Genomic DNA, 22255 nt, shown 5'->3' on the forward strand with positions numbered 1-22255 from the left:
ACCGATGATCCTGTCTTTTTTGATTAGACCACTCTAAATATTCAATTTGGGGCCATCACTGACAGATTCTCCATACAGATGGGGTCTCCGACATGTGAAAGGTTGCTTCGTCTGAAAACAAGGCTTGTTATCGATGCGCTCGAGCATTCGTACCATTAGCAAATTCTCTGCGACGCGACTTACGTCTGGTTCCAATTGTTGCACACTCTGCACTTTTTATGGGCACAACCGAGCCATTTGTACAGAACTCGGTCCACTGTTGTTGGAGACACATTGAGTTTCCTAGGTGCTTCGTGAATGGATTTACTAGAGCTTCTTTGAAACGCTAATCGAATTTCTTCCACCCTCTCATCTGACACACGATGGCGAGTTCCACCAGCTTGTTTTAGGATACTGTCAGTTGTAAGAAACTTACTGAACCACAGCTTATTTGATTTAGCATCAAATGTAGCTCCTCCGTACAATTGTCTGAGATTTCGTTGCGTTGAAGTCACAGATTTTGTGTCAGTATACTACACCAGTCCCTGCGCGCGTTTTGAACAATTGTGTTTTTTACGAGTATTTATGCGATCGTAGTGCTACGCAGTGAGTAAACGGACAACTTCAAGTTATGACAACAAAACTTAGCGAGCTGCCCTTTCATTTGGTGTTATAGTTATTTCACAATTCATCATATTTCATTCAGAGTAATTAATTGAAATTAGGGAGCTTTGGACAGAACACTCTGTATATTGAAAATTTTTAAAGATTAAAATAAGCATGTTCAATAACTCTTTATGTAAGGTAAAATGGGTTCTAAAGAAAAATAGTGTTTTATTTAAAACTGAATAAACCACATAATAATAATAAATGTTAAGATTTTTGATCTGATACGTTAATAGTAAAAGTGCAGAGGTGTACCAAAAAAATAAGGTGAATTTGTCACTAAAACCCAGAGCTTTTGTGTAGCTGATTAGTTTTTGTATGTTGCAGATCCCAATGTGAGGGAAATCTGATGGTATTTAGTTTTCTACGTCGACCGGTATGGTACCTAGAGCAATTTAAAGATGGCACATCGGCTTTAACATTACTCCAAGAAGAAGGTACGCGATGTTATACGGTCTTCATGGCCCAAGAGGTCATCTGATATTCATCGAGAATTAGTGAAGGTCTATGGAGAGAGTGCTATGTCACAGAAACAAATATGTGTGTGTGTTGTGAAACGCATTCGCAAGTGGTAGGAGGACTGTAACAGATGATGACAAAAATAGGAGACCAGCAACGTCCATCATCGACAAGAATGTGTGTGACGTTGATGGGATGATTCGTGAAGACAGAAGAGTGAGTTTGCATAACCCTGCAGATGCATTAGAAATCTTATATGGTTCAGTGAAGAGATCGTCCAAACCAACTTGTCTTTAGGCCACGATTACCTGTTTAGGAAACCTGGAGCAACATTTCTTTACAAAGGGCATGAACGATTTGTTGTTACGTTGGAATGCATGTTTGAACTGCAGTGGTTTCTATGTTGAATGTTAGTGTGGTATCATGTGTCAAATATGAGATAGTTTTAGATATTTATCTCTGCACATTTTTCAGTAAATCGAAAATTCACCTTACTTTTTGATACGCCTTTACATAGTTGACTTTAAAAAGAATTCTACAAATATTGCCAATAAGAATGTTGCAGCTTTTTGCTACAAGCTAAATGAAATAATTACATAGGACCTCATCAAGAGCTTAGTGAATTTCATTTAAGTATCTTTATAACGCTTCGGATTTTCTTCGTTTTTAAATTTTCGTAGAAAACAAAGGCAATTAATATTATCTTTACCAATTTAAAAAATAAGTCTTCTAGCATTTACGAAATGTTATTAATTCAACTACCATATGGTATGTTTAGGACTTGATAATTTTATGTAATTATGTTATAAACAAATCTTGAAAGTTGCGTAGTATCTTTATTATCTGTTTTTTATTTCCTGAGGTGAAATCTGGACTTTCTTCTTCTTTACAGGCTAGTTTTTCTTCTGTATCTAGGTATGTGTCAATACTCTTTTTTCTAGTGCTGAATTTGTAAAGAATAAAACTTAATTGGTAAAACTACTGTAATAAATAATATCACTATGAACATTCATGATAGTTTATATCTTTCTAATAGTTGAGAGTGCTCTATCTCAATATGTAAATTTAACAAGAAGAATGATATGTAGAATTGATCCTACATTTGCAAAATGTGTGCAGTTGGGGGTCTCCACGACGCATCCCATGCATCAGCCACATTTCTAGGAAACAGTAATTGGAGGGAGATCGGATAGCCATAGTTCAATAGCGACCGAGAGTTGGTGCGACGTGTGTTTGGACGGTCAAACAAGGCCCCGTTGGTCCTGCAGGTTTCGTATTTGATAGTATAAAAATTGTAGTACATTGTAAACGGCCGATTATCCTTCCGCAACATTGCTGTCCCTGTTGGATGCAATACAGCCAGTGATCCGAATATGGAATTGATTGCTCCAAGAAGACAATATACATTCACGTGCAGAAACCCTACATTCACGTCATACCACAAACCAATGTCACGGACGTCATTTCTTTCCAAGATGGATATGGAGATCGGATGCTCAGCGACCAGTGTCCCTATAAACAGTTCGACGTCATATTTGCACAGTTGGTTCCCTTTGACTGCACAGGAGTGCACGGCACCAATGGTGGCACGAACGTCGTGTGTGAAGAGCTAAATGGCGCATCTTATCGGACAAATCCCGCTTCCAACTTAAGCATTGTGGTGGCCTCATCCGCATCCGTCACCACAGGACTACACTTATATTTTATCGCCATACCGGCCTAGCACTTGCGTCATAATATAGGGTACAGTCCTGAAGATTCTGAAAATGCCTGTAAAATATAAAATATTGATATTACATACAAATAAATTCCTACCTGTGTGTGGCTGTGTGCCAAGCAACTGTTATCATTAAATTAGTAGCAGTGTCAACGGGAACAAAGTCAGCAACGAGATTTCCATGGCAAAGCATCGAACGCAGAACTCCTTTCCCCATTCCGGCAAGGACTCCACTGGGGCCATTGAGACTGTCCACCCAGCCTGGAATGGGCTCCCTCCATGCCGCTGTCACTTTAGAAACAAAACAGAAAAAGAAGATTGATCAATCATTATCATCCTAAGTATGTGTCATCGCTGATAGTTTACTTGCCATAAATTGAGTAACTGTCTAGCTCTATAGTTTTCAGCTAACCTCTTCTTTTGACGCAGGAGTTATACATCTTACTAGGTACCCAAGAAAGTTCTGCTGAATTTCCAGATAGTGGCACTTCATGCAATCTATACGCTTTTCTTTTCAGAGTGAAAAGTAAATAACTTGTTAACGAATGTTTCCTCTTACCCTGTTGGTTATGATTGCTACAGTTCTACGGGAATATCAGGACAAATAATGGGAAGCCCAAACAGTTGAATGAACGGTCTGAATGCTTTAAATATAGCAGCTAGTCGGTAGAGATATGGTAAATGCGTGGCAGTGCCACAGTAAACTTACAAATTTAAGAACTGCGATAAGGTCGTCTAGGATCCAATAATAATAATAATAATAATAATAATAATAATAATAATAATAATAATAATAATAATAATAATAATAATAATAATAATAATAATAATAAGCCATACACAACGATGTATTCAAGGCGGTTATTGAAGCAGGTAATTGCTAAACGTGTACAGCACTGAGATAAGCATGCAATTGTAGTGTAGAAACTATTCGTGAGCACCTTCACGAATAGTTTCACCAGCTTGGGAGATAGTGTATAGAGAGACAAAGGGTACCGCATGAATTCACTACAGATCAGAAATCGATACAAGTAAAAATACTTGTATTTCTCAGTTGTTTCCTTAATACAAGAACCCATTTTCAGAAAGAAAGAAAGCTGGTGTGAAATGACGAGTGTGTATTATTTACGATACTCCACGGCGTCTTCATTAGCTAGTATCACTTGAACCTACCACCAAACAATAAAAAACACCATTTCATCAACAAAAAGTTAAGCTCTGTGTTTGGTGGACTTCCCGGGGTATCACGAACTTCTATCACTGGGCCAGACAATCAGTGCAACTGTGTCTGTGAAGCAAGTGGACACAATATGATGTCCATAGTAGCATTGTGGACATTTGTACACAATACTTTTGTCAAGCTTTCCGATAACTTTCGCCGTAAATAGACGAATTTGATTATTTTCATGGCTCAGAGGGCGTTTCCACCTATTTCTGACCAAAAGTAACAAGATCTAGTGATTTTCCACATAATGTACCGCGCAAAGAGTCTAATATTTATAAAAATACATTTCATTTTTATTACCATTTGTAACAATGGGCACTGCTTACATAACTACGAATTGTATCTTGAAACTGAAAATGTATTTAGATGTTAAAGGAAGTTGTTAAAATCATTTTCTGAGTTGTTAGACACTATAAAATTCGTTTATTTTATTTCTGTTTTTGGAATATTGTACAACATACAAGATGTGGTAATTTATTATATATTTATTGAAGTCATAATTTAACAATAAACTATTTACATTATGGTATACTGCATAAATTCTGATTTTGATACAACTTGCATTATCATAGTCAATAGTCTGTGCTATCTTTACATTTATAAGTGGATTCCCAACTCTGCAAGACGAATTTTCATGTAGGGTTTACTATACTTAAGGGAAACTAAAGACAAGTCCAGTAATGGATTTTTATATACCTCCATATATTTCACTCAAAATAAAATAATTTTTCTTACCGAACTATATTCTACGAAAGAATGATAGGTGATGTTAATACCGAATTAGGGAAGGACAGATGACGAAAACCGATTATTTACTTACATATATACACTCATTTGGTTATTGTTATTATGTATTATTGTAACCTTTATAGCATACTATATATTAAACTGTTATAAACGAAGTGTCATGCAAGTGGATTCAGACAAACATTTAGTATCGTTGAGAGAACGAATGGAACCCATAGGTAAGAAGTGTGGAGTATATGATGTGATGAGTGCATCATTAATACAATGTAACACCTAATCTACAAGGAAGATTTTCCTTACGAAAAGATGATGAAGAAGGATAAACAGATACTAGCTATAGGGAGATACATCAGGAGAATATAACGGATGTGGAAATACGTTATATATTGTAAGATATGGAGAATCTTTATCATCTTTTGAAGGACATTTTGAACATGTAATCATATGTAATACGACGGCAACAAATATGTAAACATTTTAGATGATTATGGGTAAATTATGAGGCATTTTATTAATTATAACAATGTAACAATTTATACTGAAGATTCCACATTAATGGAGAAAAATATGCTAAATCCTATTATAAACTATCATTCTAATAACAAGACCTTCTATGAACTTTTCAAACCAACGTGATCTACGTTTTGAAAATTCAAAGGTATACTTGCTGTCTCGTTACGATTTTCGTTGTAACATATATATTTTTGCATTAAAAAGTGAAAACCATCCAGAAATTTTTATACCAATTAATATTATTATTTTACAGCTTGAAAGTGCACACAATCTACAATTGTTTTTGTTATAACTGCATAGATCCGAGAGTTCAAATTTTACATTATCAATGAACGAAATAATCATAGGATATGTCGTTTGTCTAATGCGTTTACGATGTTACAAATAATTCCCCTCAATAGAGCGTATTTAGGATATTCCGAAAGAATTCCTTACGAGTTTCTTACATTCTTATTTCACAATTTCATTTGCTACAGTGTGTCGCATAAATAATGGGATGTTAAACTATAAACAATCAATATGGTTTCAGTGGCAAAGTACTAACTTCTTGTGTAAAATATTCCTATTTTAATCTCAGCCAAGTAAGCTTGCAGTGGACAACATCTTGTCCGATTTCTCGGACGCTTCCGTTTACTTCCACATTGTCATTGCACCAATTATTCCACCATTATTTATTTACCTTTTTCATTCTTCTCCCTTAGTATAAAGGATATACGGGTTAAACTAAAAATTAATCATTAGGGACTCAGTGATAAAGTGTTAACCTCCATTGTGATGGGTATATAGTTTGTTTCCCGGTAGAAGTAATGACAATATCTTTCTTTAGTTCGCTAATCATACTTTATTTAGTGCTTACATATATAAGTAAGCTACAGTCACACTAATTATCCGATAGTAAAATTATTTATTCAACTCAGATGCAGTAACAAGATTTTCAAGGAGGATTGGAAAAAAAGACAGTTTTGCTAAAAACAAGAACAAAACATGAGTTTAAACGACGAAAAAAAGTGTTCAAAATGTTTCAAACATGTTTTAAAACATGCACAAAAAACATGTTTTAAACATTTTGAAGAGTTTAAAACATCATTTTAAACATATTTCAAAACATATTTATTACGACTTTTTTGCTCTTGCAACCGATCTTTTCATTTATTTTATTCTCGTTAAGACTACCACGACATCCTTTTATTACACCCTCTTGGCAGTGACTTTCGTAAGTACCTTCTTGATTTAATAAGCTTTTTAGGCAGATTTTAAAATCTACCTACTATAGAGATTTCACACAATCTATCAATATACATGGCAAAACAAAAGTCCCACCATCCTTGTGTATTGGAAACGGGTTGAGGGAGAATGATAAAACTTGGAAGTGGTATTTGACACATCAGATGGAGCTATCAAGCATCATGGCGGATATCTTTGATTGGTTTTCGAAATTCCAAATGCAAAAGGAATCGTGTTACGTGTTTTAAAGCTAGAATTTTACCAGATATATGGTTGTTAATTATTTTAGCCCTAAAACAAGTTATTTTGGAGTTACTGCTTTTGAAAGTTTTCTAGTTCTACCTTTAGGGACTAAGCTCGCGTTTCGTGAATGCGGGTGAGATTTTTGTCGCAAAATTTGATTACTATTTCAGAACACTGATTTTAAAATAATAAATTTTCGAAAAGTAATGTTTAAAGCACACTTCATGTTGCGCTAACTTTAGTATATTTTCTGCAAGCCTATGTAATTGGTTGTTTTTTGAGTCAACAATTTATCGGAGAAAGGTCATATTTGGGGCGTTCAGAGTATAGTGAATTCAAATCCATTTTCAATAAAGTTCTATTTTGCTCAGCAAACAAATTTTATTTCAAAACGTAATATCTTCACAGTCAAGAGTCCAAAACAAATGTAACAAAAACTATGCGAAAGGGCGTGGGATAGTTTCGTATGACAGCCGCTAGACAGGGACGTCAGTGGGACAGGAGAACAGTCGCCCCTATTCCCACTCTCGATTTCAGATTTTGGGGGCAGTAAGGCAGGTTTAGAAATACTTTTGGTTAGCAAAGTCAAACAGAACAAGCTTGAGGTCCTTACACCGAATAAATACGGAGAACGTACAGAAGATTAAAACTGGAAAGTTGCTTAGACCCAATTTCCTGAATTTTAATCAGGCCCGAAACTTGAAAGTAGAGCGACCTTTGGAATCATTGAGTCAAAAATATACAAGAGCGCAATATTGGCCTATAGCTCCTTATGGCCAATGAATATGGATTACAACTGATCAAAATCCGTATTTATTCGGAATAAGGACTTCAAAGTTTTTATGCTGGACTTTGCTCAGCTAAAGATTTCTAAATCTGTATTACTGCCCCAAAATCTGAAATTCAGGGTAAGTCACGGGTAACCTCTAAACGAACGCAAATTGAGATCTAATTGTCTCAGACACTGATGTTCGGCACTGATGTTACAATAAGTATCACGCTTTAATGGTTAGTTACGCGGGCGACTGACATTCCTTGCGCTTTCTCGCCTGGTCCCTTCATACAAGCTATGCCAAGGCGTAAAGTTTTTAAGAAAATTTAGAACTGAGGGGAGGAAGAGGAACTAAATAAAATTTTCATAATGTAATGAAAAATATATTGTTGATACAAAATTAATTCTTACCTAAGGTTTCCATTGCATCTCAACCACATCACTGACGTTAGAATCATCAGAAGCAGTTTTCGGATTAACACTTATACCATTCGTTTAGGTTTTCAGTTTTTTTCACAGCATTGCATTTTTCATCATGATTCTTCATTCTTTGAACTAAACCAACCATTTCTTTCTTACACGTTTCGCAACGAGTTCATATGTTCGTTTTCTTATCTGATGGAGTTTGAGTTACTTTAATAAATTTGCTCCAAATGATGTCCTTTTTTCTTTCCGTTAAACTTATTTTAAACGATTCCAAGTTGTACGGAGACTATAAACCAACATGTACTGTATCAACGAATGCTTGCGATATTTTAATTTCAGAACCGCAATTTAGCAAATAACACTAGTTAACAAAGGTTTTGTTACATAAAAGGAAATACCTGTTCTTAAAGGAACGTTTTGCGCTGAATTCGAATATGCACTCGGTTTTTCTCTATCACGTACGATTTTCCCGTAACAGAGAGATTTTCGGGAAAATCCCTCAAAAATTTCCCTTTTCGTTTATTTTACACCCCAAGATCTTGTCCCCTTGCATATACTAACATAGAAATTATACCTAAGTATACTTTGATTCATATTTAACAAAACCTCCAAGTTTCGTAATAATCGCTTTATTCTTTCTAGAGAAATAAATATGTTTGTATGTATACTGTGTGTACTGTTTATTGCACCTTATAGTAATGCTTTCAGATCTCTTAAGTTGAGGTAAAACGTTTTGCTTTATTACCACAAACACATATATAAAATATAATACAATATAATTTACAAGTGTGAGAATTTACAATAAACAATAATAGAAATGTACCAAAAGGTCATGAAAAGACAATCAAAACTATCACAATATATGAAACTTCCATTGGGTTACAAAAACGTACACTACTTCCTTCTTTTGTAAGAAATGTTGCATTCTCTAACAAGACCCCAACAATAGTCCCCCATCATTGAAGGATCCCATCGTCCCTGGTACCTTTTCTCCATTGCCATTATATCTTGGTGGAACCTTTCCCCCTGTTCGTCGCTGAGAGCACCTAGGTTAGCAGGAAAGAAGCTGAGGTGGGAGTGCAAAAAGTGGATTTTTAAAGACATCCTACAACCCAACTCTTTGTATTTCTGTATCATGTCCTGTACGATTTCTGTGTAACTCTCAGCTTTGTTATTGCCCAGAAAGTTGCGCACAACACACTTAAATGCTGTCCAGGCAGCTAGCTCAGCACTGTTTAACTTGCTGTCAAAGCTATCATCAAGCATTAATTTCCTAATTTGGGGACCAATAAACACTCCCGCTGAAATCTTAGCATCACTCAGGTTAGGGAACTTATCTCGCAAATACTTGAAACCTTCACCAGATGTGTCGATGGCTTTGACAAAGTTTTTCATAAGTCCTAACTTGATATGAAGTGGCGGTAGTAATATCTTATTAGGATCTACCAAAGGAGCGTATTTGACGTTGCATTCTCCAGGTACGTAATTCACTCTAGGTTCCCATTTTTTCACTTCATAATGTTTGTCATCAGCTCGGCTATCCCATAAACATAAAAAACATTGGTATTTCGTGTAACCGCACTGCAGTCCTAATAAAATACCAACTACCTTGAGATCACAACATATTTGCCAACAATGGTCCTTGTAATTTATAAGATTTAGCAAAGTTGACATGGTGTCATAGGATTCCTTAATCTTCACTGAGTGAGCAAGTGGTATAGAAGGTTTTTTATTTCCATTATGTAAAAGGACAGCTTTAAGGCTGACCTTTGACGCGTCGATAAATAACCTCCATTCTTCTGGAACGTAAGGAATTCCTAGCTCCGCCATCAACCCATTTATATCCGTACATACGCACACATCATCTTGCATTGAGAAATAGCTTCAAAATTGAACATGCCTTTTCCTGTACACTGATATGTTCGTTTCTGCATCCAATAAGTTCCACTGCTGGAGCCTTGATCCCAGAAGTTCCGCCTCTTGTTTTGTCAGGTGCAAATCACGGACTAGCACGGATGAAATGTGGCTCGCGAACACAGTCAGGGATGAACGTTGGATCCTTGGATGTACATGTTGATGTCGATGGTTCATCAAGGTCATGATCATCATCAGAGTCTTTTGGCCATATCTCTTCCCAGTTGGTAGGGGGCTCGGGAAGTGGAAGTTCATCCCCGTGCGGAATAGGTCTAATTGCGGATTTAACGTTGGGATAACTTATTGTGTATTTGCTTTTTTTAGAATGTCCCTTAACTACTGTGAGACAAAAATAACAATCATCCAGATGGTTGGTGGGTTCTCTCCACACCATTGGTACAGCAAATTTCATGAACCTCCGTTTTCCTTTGGCCCATGCAAGTAAAGTGACGTAGCACGACGCACAAATTATGTTTGATAACATAACATAACATTTGATAACAAATATTGATAACCATTTCATGAACAAAACGAAAAAACTTGGAGAATTGTATATATATGTATTAAGATATACATATACTGTACGTTTAAAAAAATATACGTTGGAAGTACATTCTATTTTTATACACGTTTCTAATTTACAGAGAGCAATACAAGTGTGTTGTTGACTATTGTAAATATTCATTTTTATGTCTGTGTTTGTAGTAATAAAGCAAATCGTTTTTACCCCAACTCAGGAGATCTGAAAGCATTACTATCAGGTGCAATAAACAGTGCACACAGTATACATACAAATATATTTATTTCTCTAGAAAGAACAAAGCGATTTTTACGAAACTTTTAGGGTTTATTAAATATAAATCAAAGTATACTTAGGTATAATTTCTATGTTGCTATATGTAAGGGGACAGGAGCTAGGGGAATAAAATATCTGAAAAAGGGAAATTTTTGAGGGAATTTCCAGAAAATCCCTCTGTTAAGGGAAAACTGTACGTGATGGAGAGAAACCGAGTGCATATTCGAATTCAGCGCAAAAAGTTCCTTTAAGATCAGGTGATTTTTCTCATGTAACAAACAAAAAGTTTAAATTTGTTAACTAGTGTTATCCGTCGCTATACCTTTTAATTTTCAACATACTTTTTCTGCCCAAACTATTATAATTTTACATACTTGTAGCTACTGGAAAATCTTACCTGGTGCGCCTATTGATAATACCATTAATGGTAATAGTGAACAGATGAATGACGATTCGATTTGAATATAGGTTGTGTGATTTTACCTGAGAGATGAAAGTGGAATTGTGTGATTAATTATCGAATCTGTTAGTCTTATGAAAAGAATGCGAATGCGCTCTTGTAAAATTAATGCAATAAACAGTTTGTCAGTTTGTCAGAAGACATAGGCCTACATATCTCTCACTCCTATGGCATATTCTTTAAATATTTACGGTTGAAAGTAAATTAATATCCAGCAACGTAGAAGCGATTATAGTTGATACTAGTGATCACTATCACAAACCAAGTTCTTACGCTCTCTATACTTAAATAAATTGGTTGATAAAGAAGAAATAATGGTTTACCTTTCTGGACGAGAAAGGATATATATCCTGATGATACGAGGATAGAGTTATCGCCAAAGATCATATGCTAAAGTAAGGGTAGTATTTAACAAAACGTTTCATGATCCACACAATCCCATTTCGAGATCCACAGTCGAGCGCACCATAAAGTCTTCGAGGAAATGGGAACTATACAAGATCGTGACATTCCTGGTCGACCAAAATCGGCGACATCTGAAGACAAACAGTTTGATATTGCAGTCATTTATTGCAAACCCTTACCTTAGCACATATAAACCAGAAGAATGGCATGACACTAGTCATTTGTGGAAAGAATGTTAAAGAAAGTGAAGTTTTATCCACACAAAATTCATTTGATACACTAACTGAATGAAGATTATTTTGATCGTCGTGTAGAATTTTGTGAAGATATGAAACGAATTTATGATAATTCTACTTTTCTTACCAGCATTGTATTCTCAGATGAAGCCACTTTCCACTTAACCGGTCACGTTAATAGGCATAATTGCAGATTTTGGTCTGATAGAAATGCTCATTGGTTCTCTGAAACAAAACTCAACATCATGGAAAGTTGAATATCTGTGCGGCAATATTGAACAATACAATCATTGGTTCCTTTTTATATAAATGGCAATTTGACCTCTGAATTGTATGAGAGTATAGTTAGAAATCAAGTAGTTTGAACAATTAGAGACTGTAGAAGAAAATTTCGGCCATACATGGTTCCAGCAAGATTGTGCAGGACCGCACTGCGGTGTAAATGTGCGGCAATTTCTTAACACGGAATCTCCGCAACGATAGATTGCCAGAAGGGTGAGATTGAGTGGCCCGGTCCTTCACCTGATTTATCGCCACTAGACTATTTCTTCTGGGGATATATGAAAATCCGTGTCTACCAAACAATGCCAACCACTTTGGATAATCTTCATCAAAGGATAGGTCCTGCCATCTTGGCTTACGGTCGTCTTTGCAGCGTAATGTGCAAATGCACATTATGTTTATTAACCACGTACTGTCTTCCCGCTCTCCTCGAAGTACTTGATTAGAATGAGTCCCATTGCTTTTCACGATTTTGTTTTCATAAGATCTGCAGCTGACAAAGTGTAACTGACATTTCACAGCATGTGCTCAAACTGCGCACTTTTCTCGATCTGACAGTGACCAATTCGATGATAAAAGCCAACTACAGCATTCCTTATGACATCCGGTTCAATAAGTGCACATTCATCAATAATCCTTTGATGAAGATTATCCAAAGTGGTTGGCATTGTTTGGTAGACACGGATTTTCATATATCCCCAGAAGAAATAGTCTAGTGGCGATAAATCAGGTGAAGGACCGGGCCACTCAATCTCACCCTCCTGGCAATCTATCGTTGCGGAGATTCCGTGTTAAGAAATTGCCGCACATTTACACCGCAGTGCGGTCCTGCACAATCTTGCTGGAACCATGTATGGCCGAAATTTTCTTCTACAGTCTCTAATTGTTCAAACTACTTGATTTCTAACTATACTCTCATACAATTCAGAGGTCAAATTGCCATTTATATAAAAAGGAACCAATGATTGTATTGTTCAATATTGCCGCACAGATATTCAACTTTCCATGATGTTGAGTTTTGTTTCAGAGAACCAATGAGCATTTCTATCAGACCAAAATCTGCAATTATGCCTATTAACGTGACCGGTTAAGTGGAAAGTGGCTTCATCTGAGAATACAATGCTGGTAAGAAAAGTAGAATTATCATCAATTCGTTTCATATCTTCACAAAATTCTACACGACGATCAAAATAATCTTCATTCAGTTAGTGTATCAAATGAATTTTGTGTGGATATAACTTCACTTTCTTTAACATTCTTTCCACAAATGACTAGTGTCATGCCATTCTTCTGGTTTATATGTGCTAAGGTAAGGGTTTGCAATAAATGACTGCAATATCAAACTGTTTGTCTTCAGATGTCGCCGATTTTGGTCGACCAGGAATGTCACGATCTTGTATAGTTCCCATTTCCTCGAAGACTTTACGGTGCGCTCGACTGTGGATCTCGAAATGGGATTGTGTGGATCATGAAACGTTTTGTTAAATACTACCCTTACTTTAGCATATCATCTTTGGCGATAACTCTATCCTCGTATCATCAGGATATATATCCTTTCTCGTCCAGAAAGGTAAACCATTATTTCTTCTTTATCAACCAATTTATTTAAGTATAGAGAGCGTAAGAACTTGGTTTGTGATAGTGATCACTAGTATCAACTATAATCGCTTCTACGTTGCTGGACATTAATTTACTTTCAACCGTAAATATTTAAAGAATATGCCATAGGAGTGAGAGATATGTAGGCCTATGTCTTCTGACAAACTGACAAACTGTTTATTGCATTAATTTTACAAGAGCGCATTCGCATTCTTTTCATAAGACTAACAGATTCGCTAATTAATCACACAATTCCACTTTCATCTCTCAGGTAAAATCACACAACCTATGTTCAAAGGGAGATCTTAAGTTTACAAAACCAGAGCACCAGACAATATGACGTCACTAAATGTGATAGTAAGTTGAGCAGTGTTTGCAACTGATTTGATGTCAACTTATTAATTTTATACTAGAGTAACAGACCGGTAAAGAAAATATGTTTAAAAATGATTATCTGTTAATGAAGTAATATACTTAAAGAGATATTTGTTTATTTGTATGAAAACATAGCATCTCCACAAGCGAAATTTGATGATGTGCTCCGCGAAAGATTTGTTGTCACAAAAAATTTGGAGATCCACAATATATAATTCACATAAAAATTAATGATAGGTCTACATCATATTAGTATGTGACAGGCCCGTATCCATGGGGTCTAGGGGGCCGGGCCCCCTCTAAATTTTTACTAGTCCCCTAAAATTTCCACAGTACGCTTGCAAATGAGCTATAACAGGGTGCAAAATTTCAAAGTCAGACGCACTCGCCAATCCAAAAATAATGGTCGCCAGTATCTCTCACGTACAAATTGAGATTCCCCCCCCCCAAACGGCCTTTGGTTTGACAAAGAAAGACTTCACATTCCGTGTTTTCTCTCACTCAGTGACAATTATTTTCTTACGAAACAGAAAATGCGCTGCCCTGTGAGTTCAGGCAGAAACCATTCCTACTGAACACTGGTCGCCAGCTCTAAATTTCTAGTCGGCGCTGAGCTATAATATGATGATTAACTATAATACGTTTGGATCGGGTAATATGTTTGGATCGGGACCCCCTACCAAACTTCTACCGGGCTTCCCCTAGATTTTTGGGCTGGCTACCAGCCTAGTATGTGATAAGTGACAGGGTCGTAACTTGAGGAGGGAGGTGGCAAATGCTTCCCCAAGGAAGATCCCCGACGTTCGAGGGGACCCATTTTAAGACAAAATTTTCTTACTCTGTATACGATACGAATATGAAATTATAGTTGAAGCATCGAATATGTCCACTATATTACATAAACAAAACAACACATAAAAGGTAAAAAAAGCAAAAATGAGTCGTGGGCCCATTTCAATAAAAAAAAGTTTACTATTAGGGGCCCTTGTTCCCTTAATTCATTTGTCATGTATGGAAGGGCCCAAAGGTGTAACAAACGACCCATGCCCATAAAGAAAAAATGAAATGAAATCTTTAGTTTTACGTCCCACGGTTAGGCTAAAGGAGACGGTGATGATGAGAAATGAATGAAATGGTGGAATGAAGAAAGTGGGAGGAAACGGGAGAACGCCGAGAAAACCCACGAGCACGGTGTTTGTCCACCACAAAGTCCAAACGGCGCGAGCTGGGATCGAACCAGGGACCCCAAGCACCGGAGGTGAACGCTCTACCACTGAGCCACCGCGCCCCCAGCCCATAAAGAGTAAGAGAAAAATGGAAAGAGGGAGCCCAAGAATTAGAGAAACAACTTTTTTCTAGGAGCACCAAATACGCGTATTAATGCTTACCCCCTCCCAAGAAAAAAATTTAAGTTACGGCGCTGGATAAATTGATGCAGATGTAGAATACATTAACATAAAAACAGTAATTTATGATTAAAAAGAATGACTGCGCGTGAAAGGGGACTGTACTACTAATTTTTAAAAATTATATAACGTTTACTGTATGTAGAAAACGATGGTGCAGTTCTATTTTATGAGTTTGAATTTGCAAAAGTTAGGAAAAAGTACGTAATATATTTCTCGGGTTCTGTAGGATTACGGGGGACCAAAACTACGCAAAAACACAATGTTTATAGGTGGAATGAGTTCATGTTGCGGAAAGATAATTGATATTGATATGTGAGTAATTTGTGAACTGAGTAGACTGGAAATGCCGTGTGCGGAATGGAAAATTTTGCAATTACTATTTGCTATTAATTAGAATGGACGAATACAATGTGCATTGCGGCGTTCTAATCCGGCTTGCTAGCGCTCGCTCGTCAATATTTATTTATTGATGCAAGTCATGGCCATTACCGGCATCTATGGCAAGTCACGTTTGAGGGATCACATCCTCGGCGAGCACACAATCACGGTACGGGGGAGGGATATAAGGAACGGATGAGGAAAGAAGCGGCCTGAGACCTGTAAATTAGATACCATCCCGGCATTTACCTGGTGTGAATGAGGAAATCCCAGGAAAAACCTCATTTAGGATAGCTAGCCTGAAAAAGCTGTTACACCTTTTCGACCGACTAACCCTGCCGGAAATCGAGCCTAGGACCAAAGGCGAGAGCATTAGCGACTACTCATGCACAGCATTACTGTCTGAAACTCTTTAGTTAGTGGTATATTTGGCTTTAGGTAGTTTAACCTCAAAAACATTTAAGAAAACAACAATGATTTAAAAAAAAAAACTTTCTCCCCGTAATCCGACATATGGCTAGTTTTCAAAGCACATACTGAGAAAAAAAATTGTAGGTAGCGTAATTAAAACGGTAGGTTACGTGCGTAATTCCTGTAGTTTTTGGACTTAACGTACAGCAAACGTATAACTGAAATCGCATGTTTTATAATACTTTCCGTATGTGTTTTCCATCTATACGTACTTTCCGTATGAAACAATATAGGCGGTCAGGATCTCACATACAAATCGACGCAGAATGTCCATAGCAGAATAGAATATAGCTGCAGAATGTAACATAGGTGATATACGGAAAACTGTTAGATGTCAGACATCCTGCAATGGCATGATGTAACATCTAAGGGCAGTGCGTATGTAGCATATGCTCCATACTGATTTCTGTAGTAAGCAAGAGGATTTCGTATATTTGTACAATATACCGCTGTCCGGAGAACGGATTTTTCTTAGTGTGCAGTTCATAAGCAAGGGCGCCCATGTTGGGGTTTCCAAGGGAGACAAGTATAACCGACGTTTCAAATATAATTTCAAATTTTGCTGTAAGCAATGTAAAAATTCTATTGGGTTTTCAATACTCCCAGTACAATTTCCTCTTAGGGGGCGAACGTCCCCCTTGCACCCCGGATGGGAGCCCTTGTTCATAAGTAATGCAGTTATGTGGGTGCTGAACCTGTGGGTTCAGTATTTCTTGATAAATCCATTAAATGTTGTGCGTGTAATCCACAACGCACACAGATATAGGCGGGAATTCATGTCCCTTAACGACCTTCCCATTTTAAGGCAGTAATAAATGCGAAAATTGTCGATAAGTGATTCGCCTACTTTGATTTTGCGAATAGTTCGTACTATGTGCGACTTTGTCCATGCGGCGTCTAGGGTATGGTCGACGTCGATAAGCTAATAAAATGAAATACTTCAAAAGTTGAGCCAGTGGGTGCATAAACGTAAACCTCGTGTAGCTTAGGTATAGGCTGCATAATTACTTTATTACATCAGTGTTAATACGCATCCTTAAATTGGGATAGAGCAGTTCCCGCAGTTCAGATCAACAATACGTGGGCAAATTCATATTACTTTGAAACTCACATTTCTTGATGAAAATAGTGTCATCACGCCTTCTAGACTGTACATGTATTGGCGCATGTCAATGATCCACCAGGAACAGGTAAAATTCAGGGGCGCTACAAGAGATAATTGTTCAAAAATTACATTTTTTAAAAAAATTTATGGGTGCACACTTAGTAGTAGTAATATAGTATATTAGTAGTAAGGCAGTAGTAGTAGGGTAGTAGTTTAGTAGTAGTCAGAACCGCAACCAGAGGGGGACTAGGGGGGAAGGTTCCCCTAAGCTTTTTGTGGCCCCTCCAGACTTCAATACAAAATTTTATTATTAATACAAAAAACACAATTTAAATATTTATAAGATAATTTTAATGACTTGGCCCCCGTAACATATTCACGACCCTCCCAAACCTTTGTAGCTGGTTTCGGCCCTGGTAGTAGCAATGATAGTGTAATAATAGGCTACTAGCAGTAGTAGTAGTAGTATAGTAAGGCAGTAATGGTAGTAGTTGAGTAGTAGTAGATATAATAGTATACTAGTAGTAGTAGAGTAGCAGTAGTTCGGGTTAGGTTAGGGTAGGTTCAGGCAGCGAAATAGTCATATTTCAAGTCCCTTGTACATTAGTTTGCAGCCCTGGAATAACGCCCTTATGGAGAGTTTCATAGAAATGAAAGCAACATCTTATTGCTGTATCTATGTTCACAGATGACTTACATATTCTGCGCCTTCATAAATAAATTCCCTAAACATTTGTCTTTTGTTCTGAATTAACATCTTTTACCTGTAAATTGTAATTTTAAAAATGTCCATGTATTCTTAATCCCATTGCTGCCACTCCAAAACACTTACTAAACCTACAAGAGTTCATTTGGTGCTAAAAGAAATTGATACCGGTATATCATGAATGTCAGTACACTTATAAAATAGAACATAACTGAGGAAACCTGAAATTTCAATCTTGATACACGTATCAGTGCGCAGCACGAAATGAGATTTTTTAAAAATCCCGGCGTTCTTCCCGCCTTTGATGGGACGAGCCGCAATTCTTTACGCATTATTCAGTGCATTGTTTGTGTATAATCTTGTTCGTTTGTTGAATGTAAAACGCAACTCACACAACCGCTGTAACAACATAATGTGTTTTTTATTGTCCACCAGTACACGAACAAATTCCAGGTACGTCTTAAATTATAATCCACCTTGGCATATTGTCTCAGCCGTAATGCTGTCAACAGAGCTGCCTTGCTTATGGATACACTGCGCATGAAGTGCTCCACGGTAGTGACGACATTAACTGACGTCATGTCCTGTTGCTCTGGTTGTGTCAACTTAAGAACTCCCATATTCAAATCGAATCGTCATTCATCTGTTCACTATTACCATTAATGGTATTATCAATAGGCGCACCAGGTAAGATTTTCCAGTGAGCTACAAGTATGTAAAATTATAATAGTTTGGGCAGAAAAAGTATGTTGAAAATTAAAAGGTATAGCGACGGAATTGATTGTGTAAAAATAGCCCAGATAAGAAAATGGTTATGAACCAGAAATGTTTTATGTAAAATTGATTAAACATATTATGGAACAGAAAGTGGGAGCCACCGCATTCGCATTTAATAAAAATTGACATGAACAAAATGTGTTGCCTGAAGTATTAACGTATATTGATTAGAAATAACAAATATGAAATGAAAGAGTAATGGATATAGTAAAGTCACGAATAGAAAAAGTCTTAATCGAGAGTGGAAAATTTCAAATTCAACCAGGAGAAAAGTTCGAGGTGTGAAAAAGATCAAGTTATCCAGATGGGCGGGCAGAAAAGTTAGGGAAGAGTTAGATGTGTAAATAAAGAGAAAGTATAAAGAAGATACGGATGTGTGTATGTGTATTTGTTGTAAGAAAAGATAATGTATATTTAGTATAAATAGCAAGTAATCTTACTTGACCCCCTTCCTCTACACAGCACCACATTAAATTATTTGAAAAATACGGATGTCACTGTTGAACTCAGAAAATCATCATTATACAAATCTACATAACTATAACAACAAAATGAATAACTTGATTCTTTTTCGACACTACCCGATTATTTAACAGAAATGTCCATGTCCCAACGGAGACGTGATGATGATCAACTTTCAGAGTATCAACAATCTCACAGAAAAATCTCTGATTTTGAAGAGTATTATTATAAACGCGTTTGTGTTTTTAATTCTTTGAAAATCTTTGTACCGTGATCATACTGCATGTCCTGTTCTTAAAATAACGATTTTTATCAACCTCAGGGGACGTACAGTGATATTTTTTCGATTACAGTGGAGGATAATGAAAGAGTACTTCAAGTAAAACTTCTGTATTTCCGGTGGCAGAATCCAAATCTGTAGTTAAAATAGGGGATTTTATTTGAAATTTTAAAGTCTTTTCCTCTTATGTATGGGGAAGCCAACTTCGTTTTAAATTAGTTAAATAGATCTTTTAAAATTATTTGACATGTAAACGTGCATTAGGTAAAAGTAATAATATATTTTCGGTCACAGAATTCGATTTTACAATAAAAATAATGGTTTCCATTTGAAATTTGAAATTTGATCCTTACTCCCCCAAGGAAAGAGCTACTTTGTTTACGTTAGTTGAATAGGTCTTTTTAAAATATTGGACACGTGCTTCGTAATTTTGGAACCTCAAGTATATTTCTTGAGATATTTAATTCATTATTAACTTCAGGTAACTATGATGAAAATATTGTGCGATTACACTGTAATCTAGAAGTACAACGAAGAAGGTACTACATGGGGAGGGTGGGAGCAACATAGCTTTATGCTAATTGAATTGATCCTAAAAAAGCCTTGTGTTTCGTATTTTCGAATCGCAAGTATATTTCTCGCGATACTTGGTTTATTATCAACCTCAGGTGATATATGATGATATTTTTTGTGATAACAGTGCCATCTAGTAGGATAATGGAAAAGTGTTCCAAGTAAGAGTTACGTATTTCCGGTCGCAGAATCAGAAGCTGCAGCAAAAATTACGGTTTCCATTTCGAATTTTAAAGTTGCCCTTCCTCCCCCTTAGGGAATGCAACTTCATTTTATGTAAATTGAACAGATCTTTTTAAAATATTGGACACGCGTTTCGTGATTTTTTAGTCTCAAGTGCATCTTTCGAGATATTAAGATTAATATCAACCTCAGGTGACGTACGATGATATTCACTTTTTTCTAATATAGCGTCATCTAGAAAGATAACGAAAAAGTACTTGAAGTAAAAACGTATTTTTGGTCGCAGAATACGAATCTGCAGAAAAATAGGGGTTTGCCTTTAAAATTTAAAATTTGCCCACTCCTCCTCCGTTAGGGAGGAGAGGGCAACATCCATTTATGCTAGTTGGATAGATCTTTTTTAAAATATTGGAAACGTGTTTAATGGTTTCTGAATCGCAAGTGTATTTCACGAGATATTGCACTGTCCCAACCTTTTTATTACACACTATATATGTATATATATTAGGGTGGTTCTTAATTTTCGATTTCCGAATTTCTTCGCTCCCAACCCCTAAACTGGTTCCATGTTGAACAAAATTACTCCATGAAAAAAAATGGCTGAACTGAAAAATATTTAACCGTCCCCCAAGCGACCTAAACTTTTGAATGCATTTATATGTAGTATGTGGCAAAATTTGGAATAGACCTTGGTAACTTTGAAATGACTGAAGTGAAAGGAATCGTATCTTGGATAACAGTAGTGGAGACATATTCACACCTGGAACTGTGTAGTACAATCATGGCATGTTTCTCCGCTATAAATAAAAGAAGCTCTAGTTTCATAGCGCGAATACTAATAAACAAATGTTAACAGGTTATGTCTAATAGGCTTACAGGTTACAGATTTTGAACTATCGTAATCCTAAGTAAAAAAATGTGGCATGCGTCTTTTAATGCTAGTGAATCAAGGTCGTATCCACCGCGTATCATATAAGATAATGCCCATAATAATTATAAACCCTATTCACCAGTATTCACGGCCGAATCGACGAAATTCTTAATGTAACCATTATTTTGAATACAACTTGTATTAATGATAAAAATAATGTTAAACACTTTCAAGTTTCATTCAGTACAACATAATATATAGATGAATGTTAAACATTGTATTAAATTAATACATAATCAATTATCACTTGTACTGTGTCTCCTACAATATTCTAAAACCATAAATAAACGAATTTCATAGTTTCGAACAAGTCAGAAAATTATTATTAGAAACTTCCTTTAATATCTAAATATATTTTCAGTTTAATGATACAATTGGTCTTTATGTATGTCTTGCTCATTGTTACAAATAATAATTCCCCAAAATAATTTTCTGTAAAATTCGTGACATGTGTTGTATCGAGAAGAATATCTACACTAGGTTGGTGAACAAGGCTACTACACAGTTTGCTTGATCTTTCATTTAACTTGTTTGTAGAAGTTCCCTATATTAATAGATCCCTGTATTAATAATAGTAACGATACACATACGACAAGCATATGTACTATACATTTCCCAAATTCAACATTAGAAATCTAAAAGATACCAATTATGATAATTAACTATAAACGTGTAGTTCCCATAGTTGCTGCTGTATTATTTCTACTAGCTGTGACGAGGAGCTTTCACATTTTCGAAGTATTAGCCTCTTTATAGAAAGTTCCTCTTCGACAACTGATATAGCAAAGATCAAAAACGTTAGGCTGCAGCTTTTAATGCGCAGCAGGGGAAAGTTAAATGCATGAACGAATGTTTAAACCCTTTATTTCCATGCTTTTATTATTGAAACCTTTTACAATCAAGGATAAAAATCTTAATAATATAATGTTATAATCAAAAAAT

At 36.2% G+C, this 22255-nt stretch overlaps 1 protein-coding gene across 1 annotated transcript in view; it reads right to left on the minus strand.

Moving 5' to 3' along the window:
* Window positions 1-22255, minus strand: part of LOC145662671 (putative fatty acyl-CoA reductase CG5065) — a 154203-nt gene that overhangs the window by 16851 nt on the left and 115097 nt on the right. The window contains exon 6 of the mRNA XM_081728484.1: window positions 2920-3112. Coding sequence (XP_081584610.1) covers window positions 2920-3112 — 193 coding nt within the window. The remainder of the gene's footprint in view (window positions 1-2919; window positions 3113-22255) is intronic.

This window comes from Thermobia domestica, chromosome 10 (genome assembly GCF_964235325.1).
Source record: "Thermobia domestica chromosome 10, izTheDome1.hap1.1, whole genome shotgun sequence".
NCBI lineage: Eukaryota > Metazoa > Arthropoda > Insecta > Zygentoma > Lepismatidae > Thermobia > Thermobia domestica.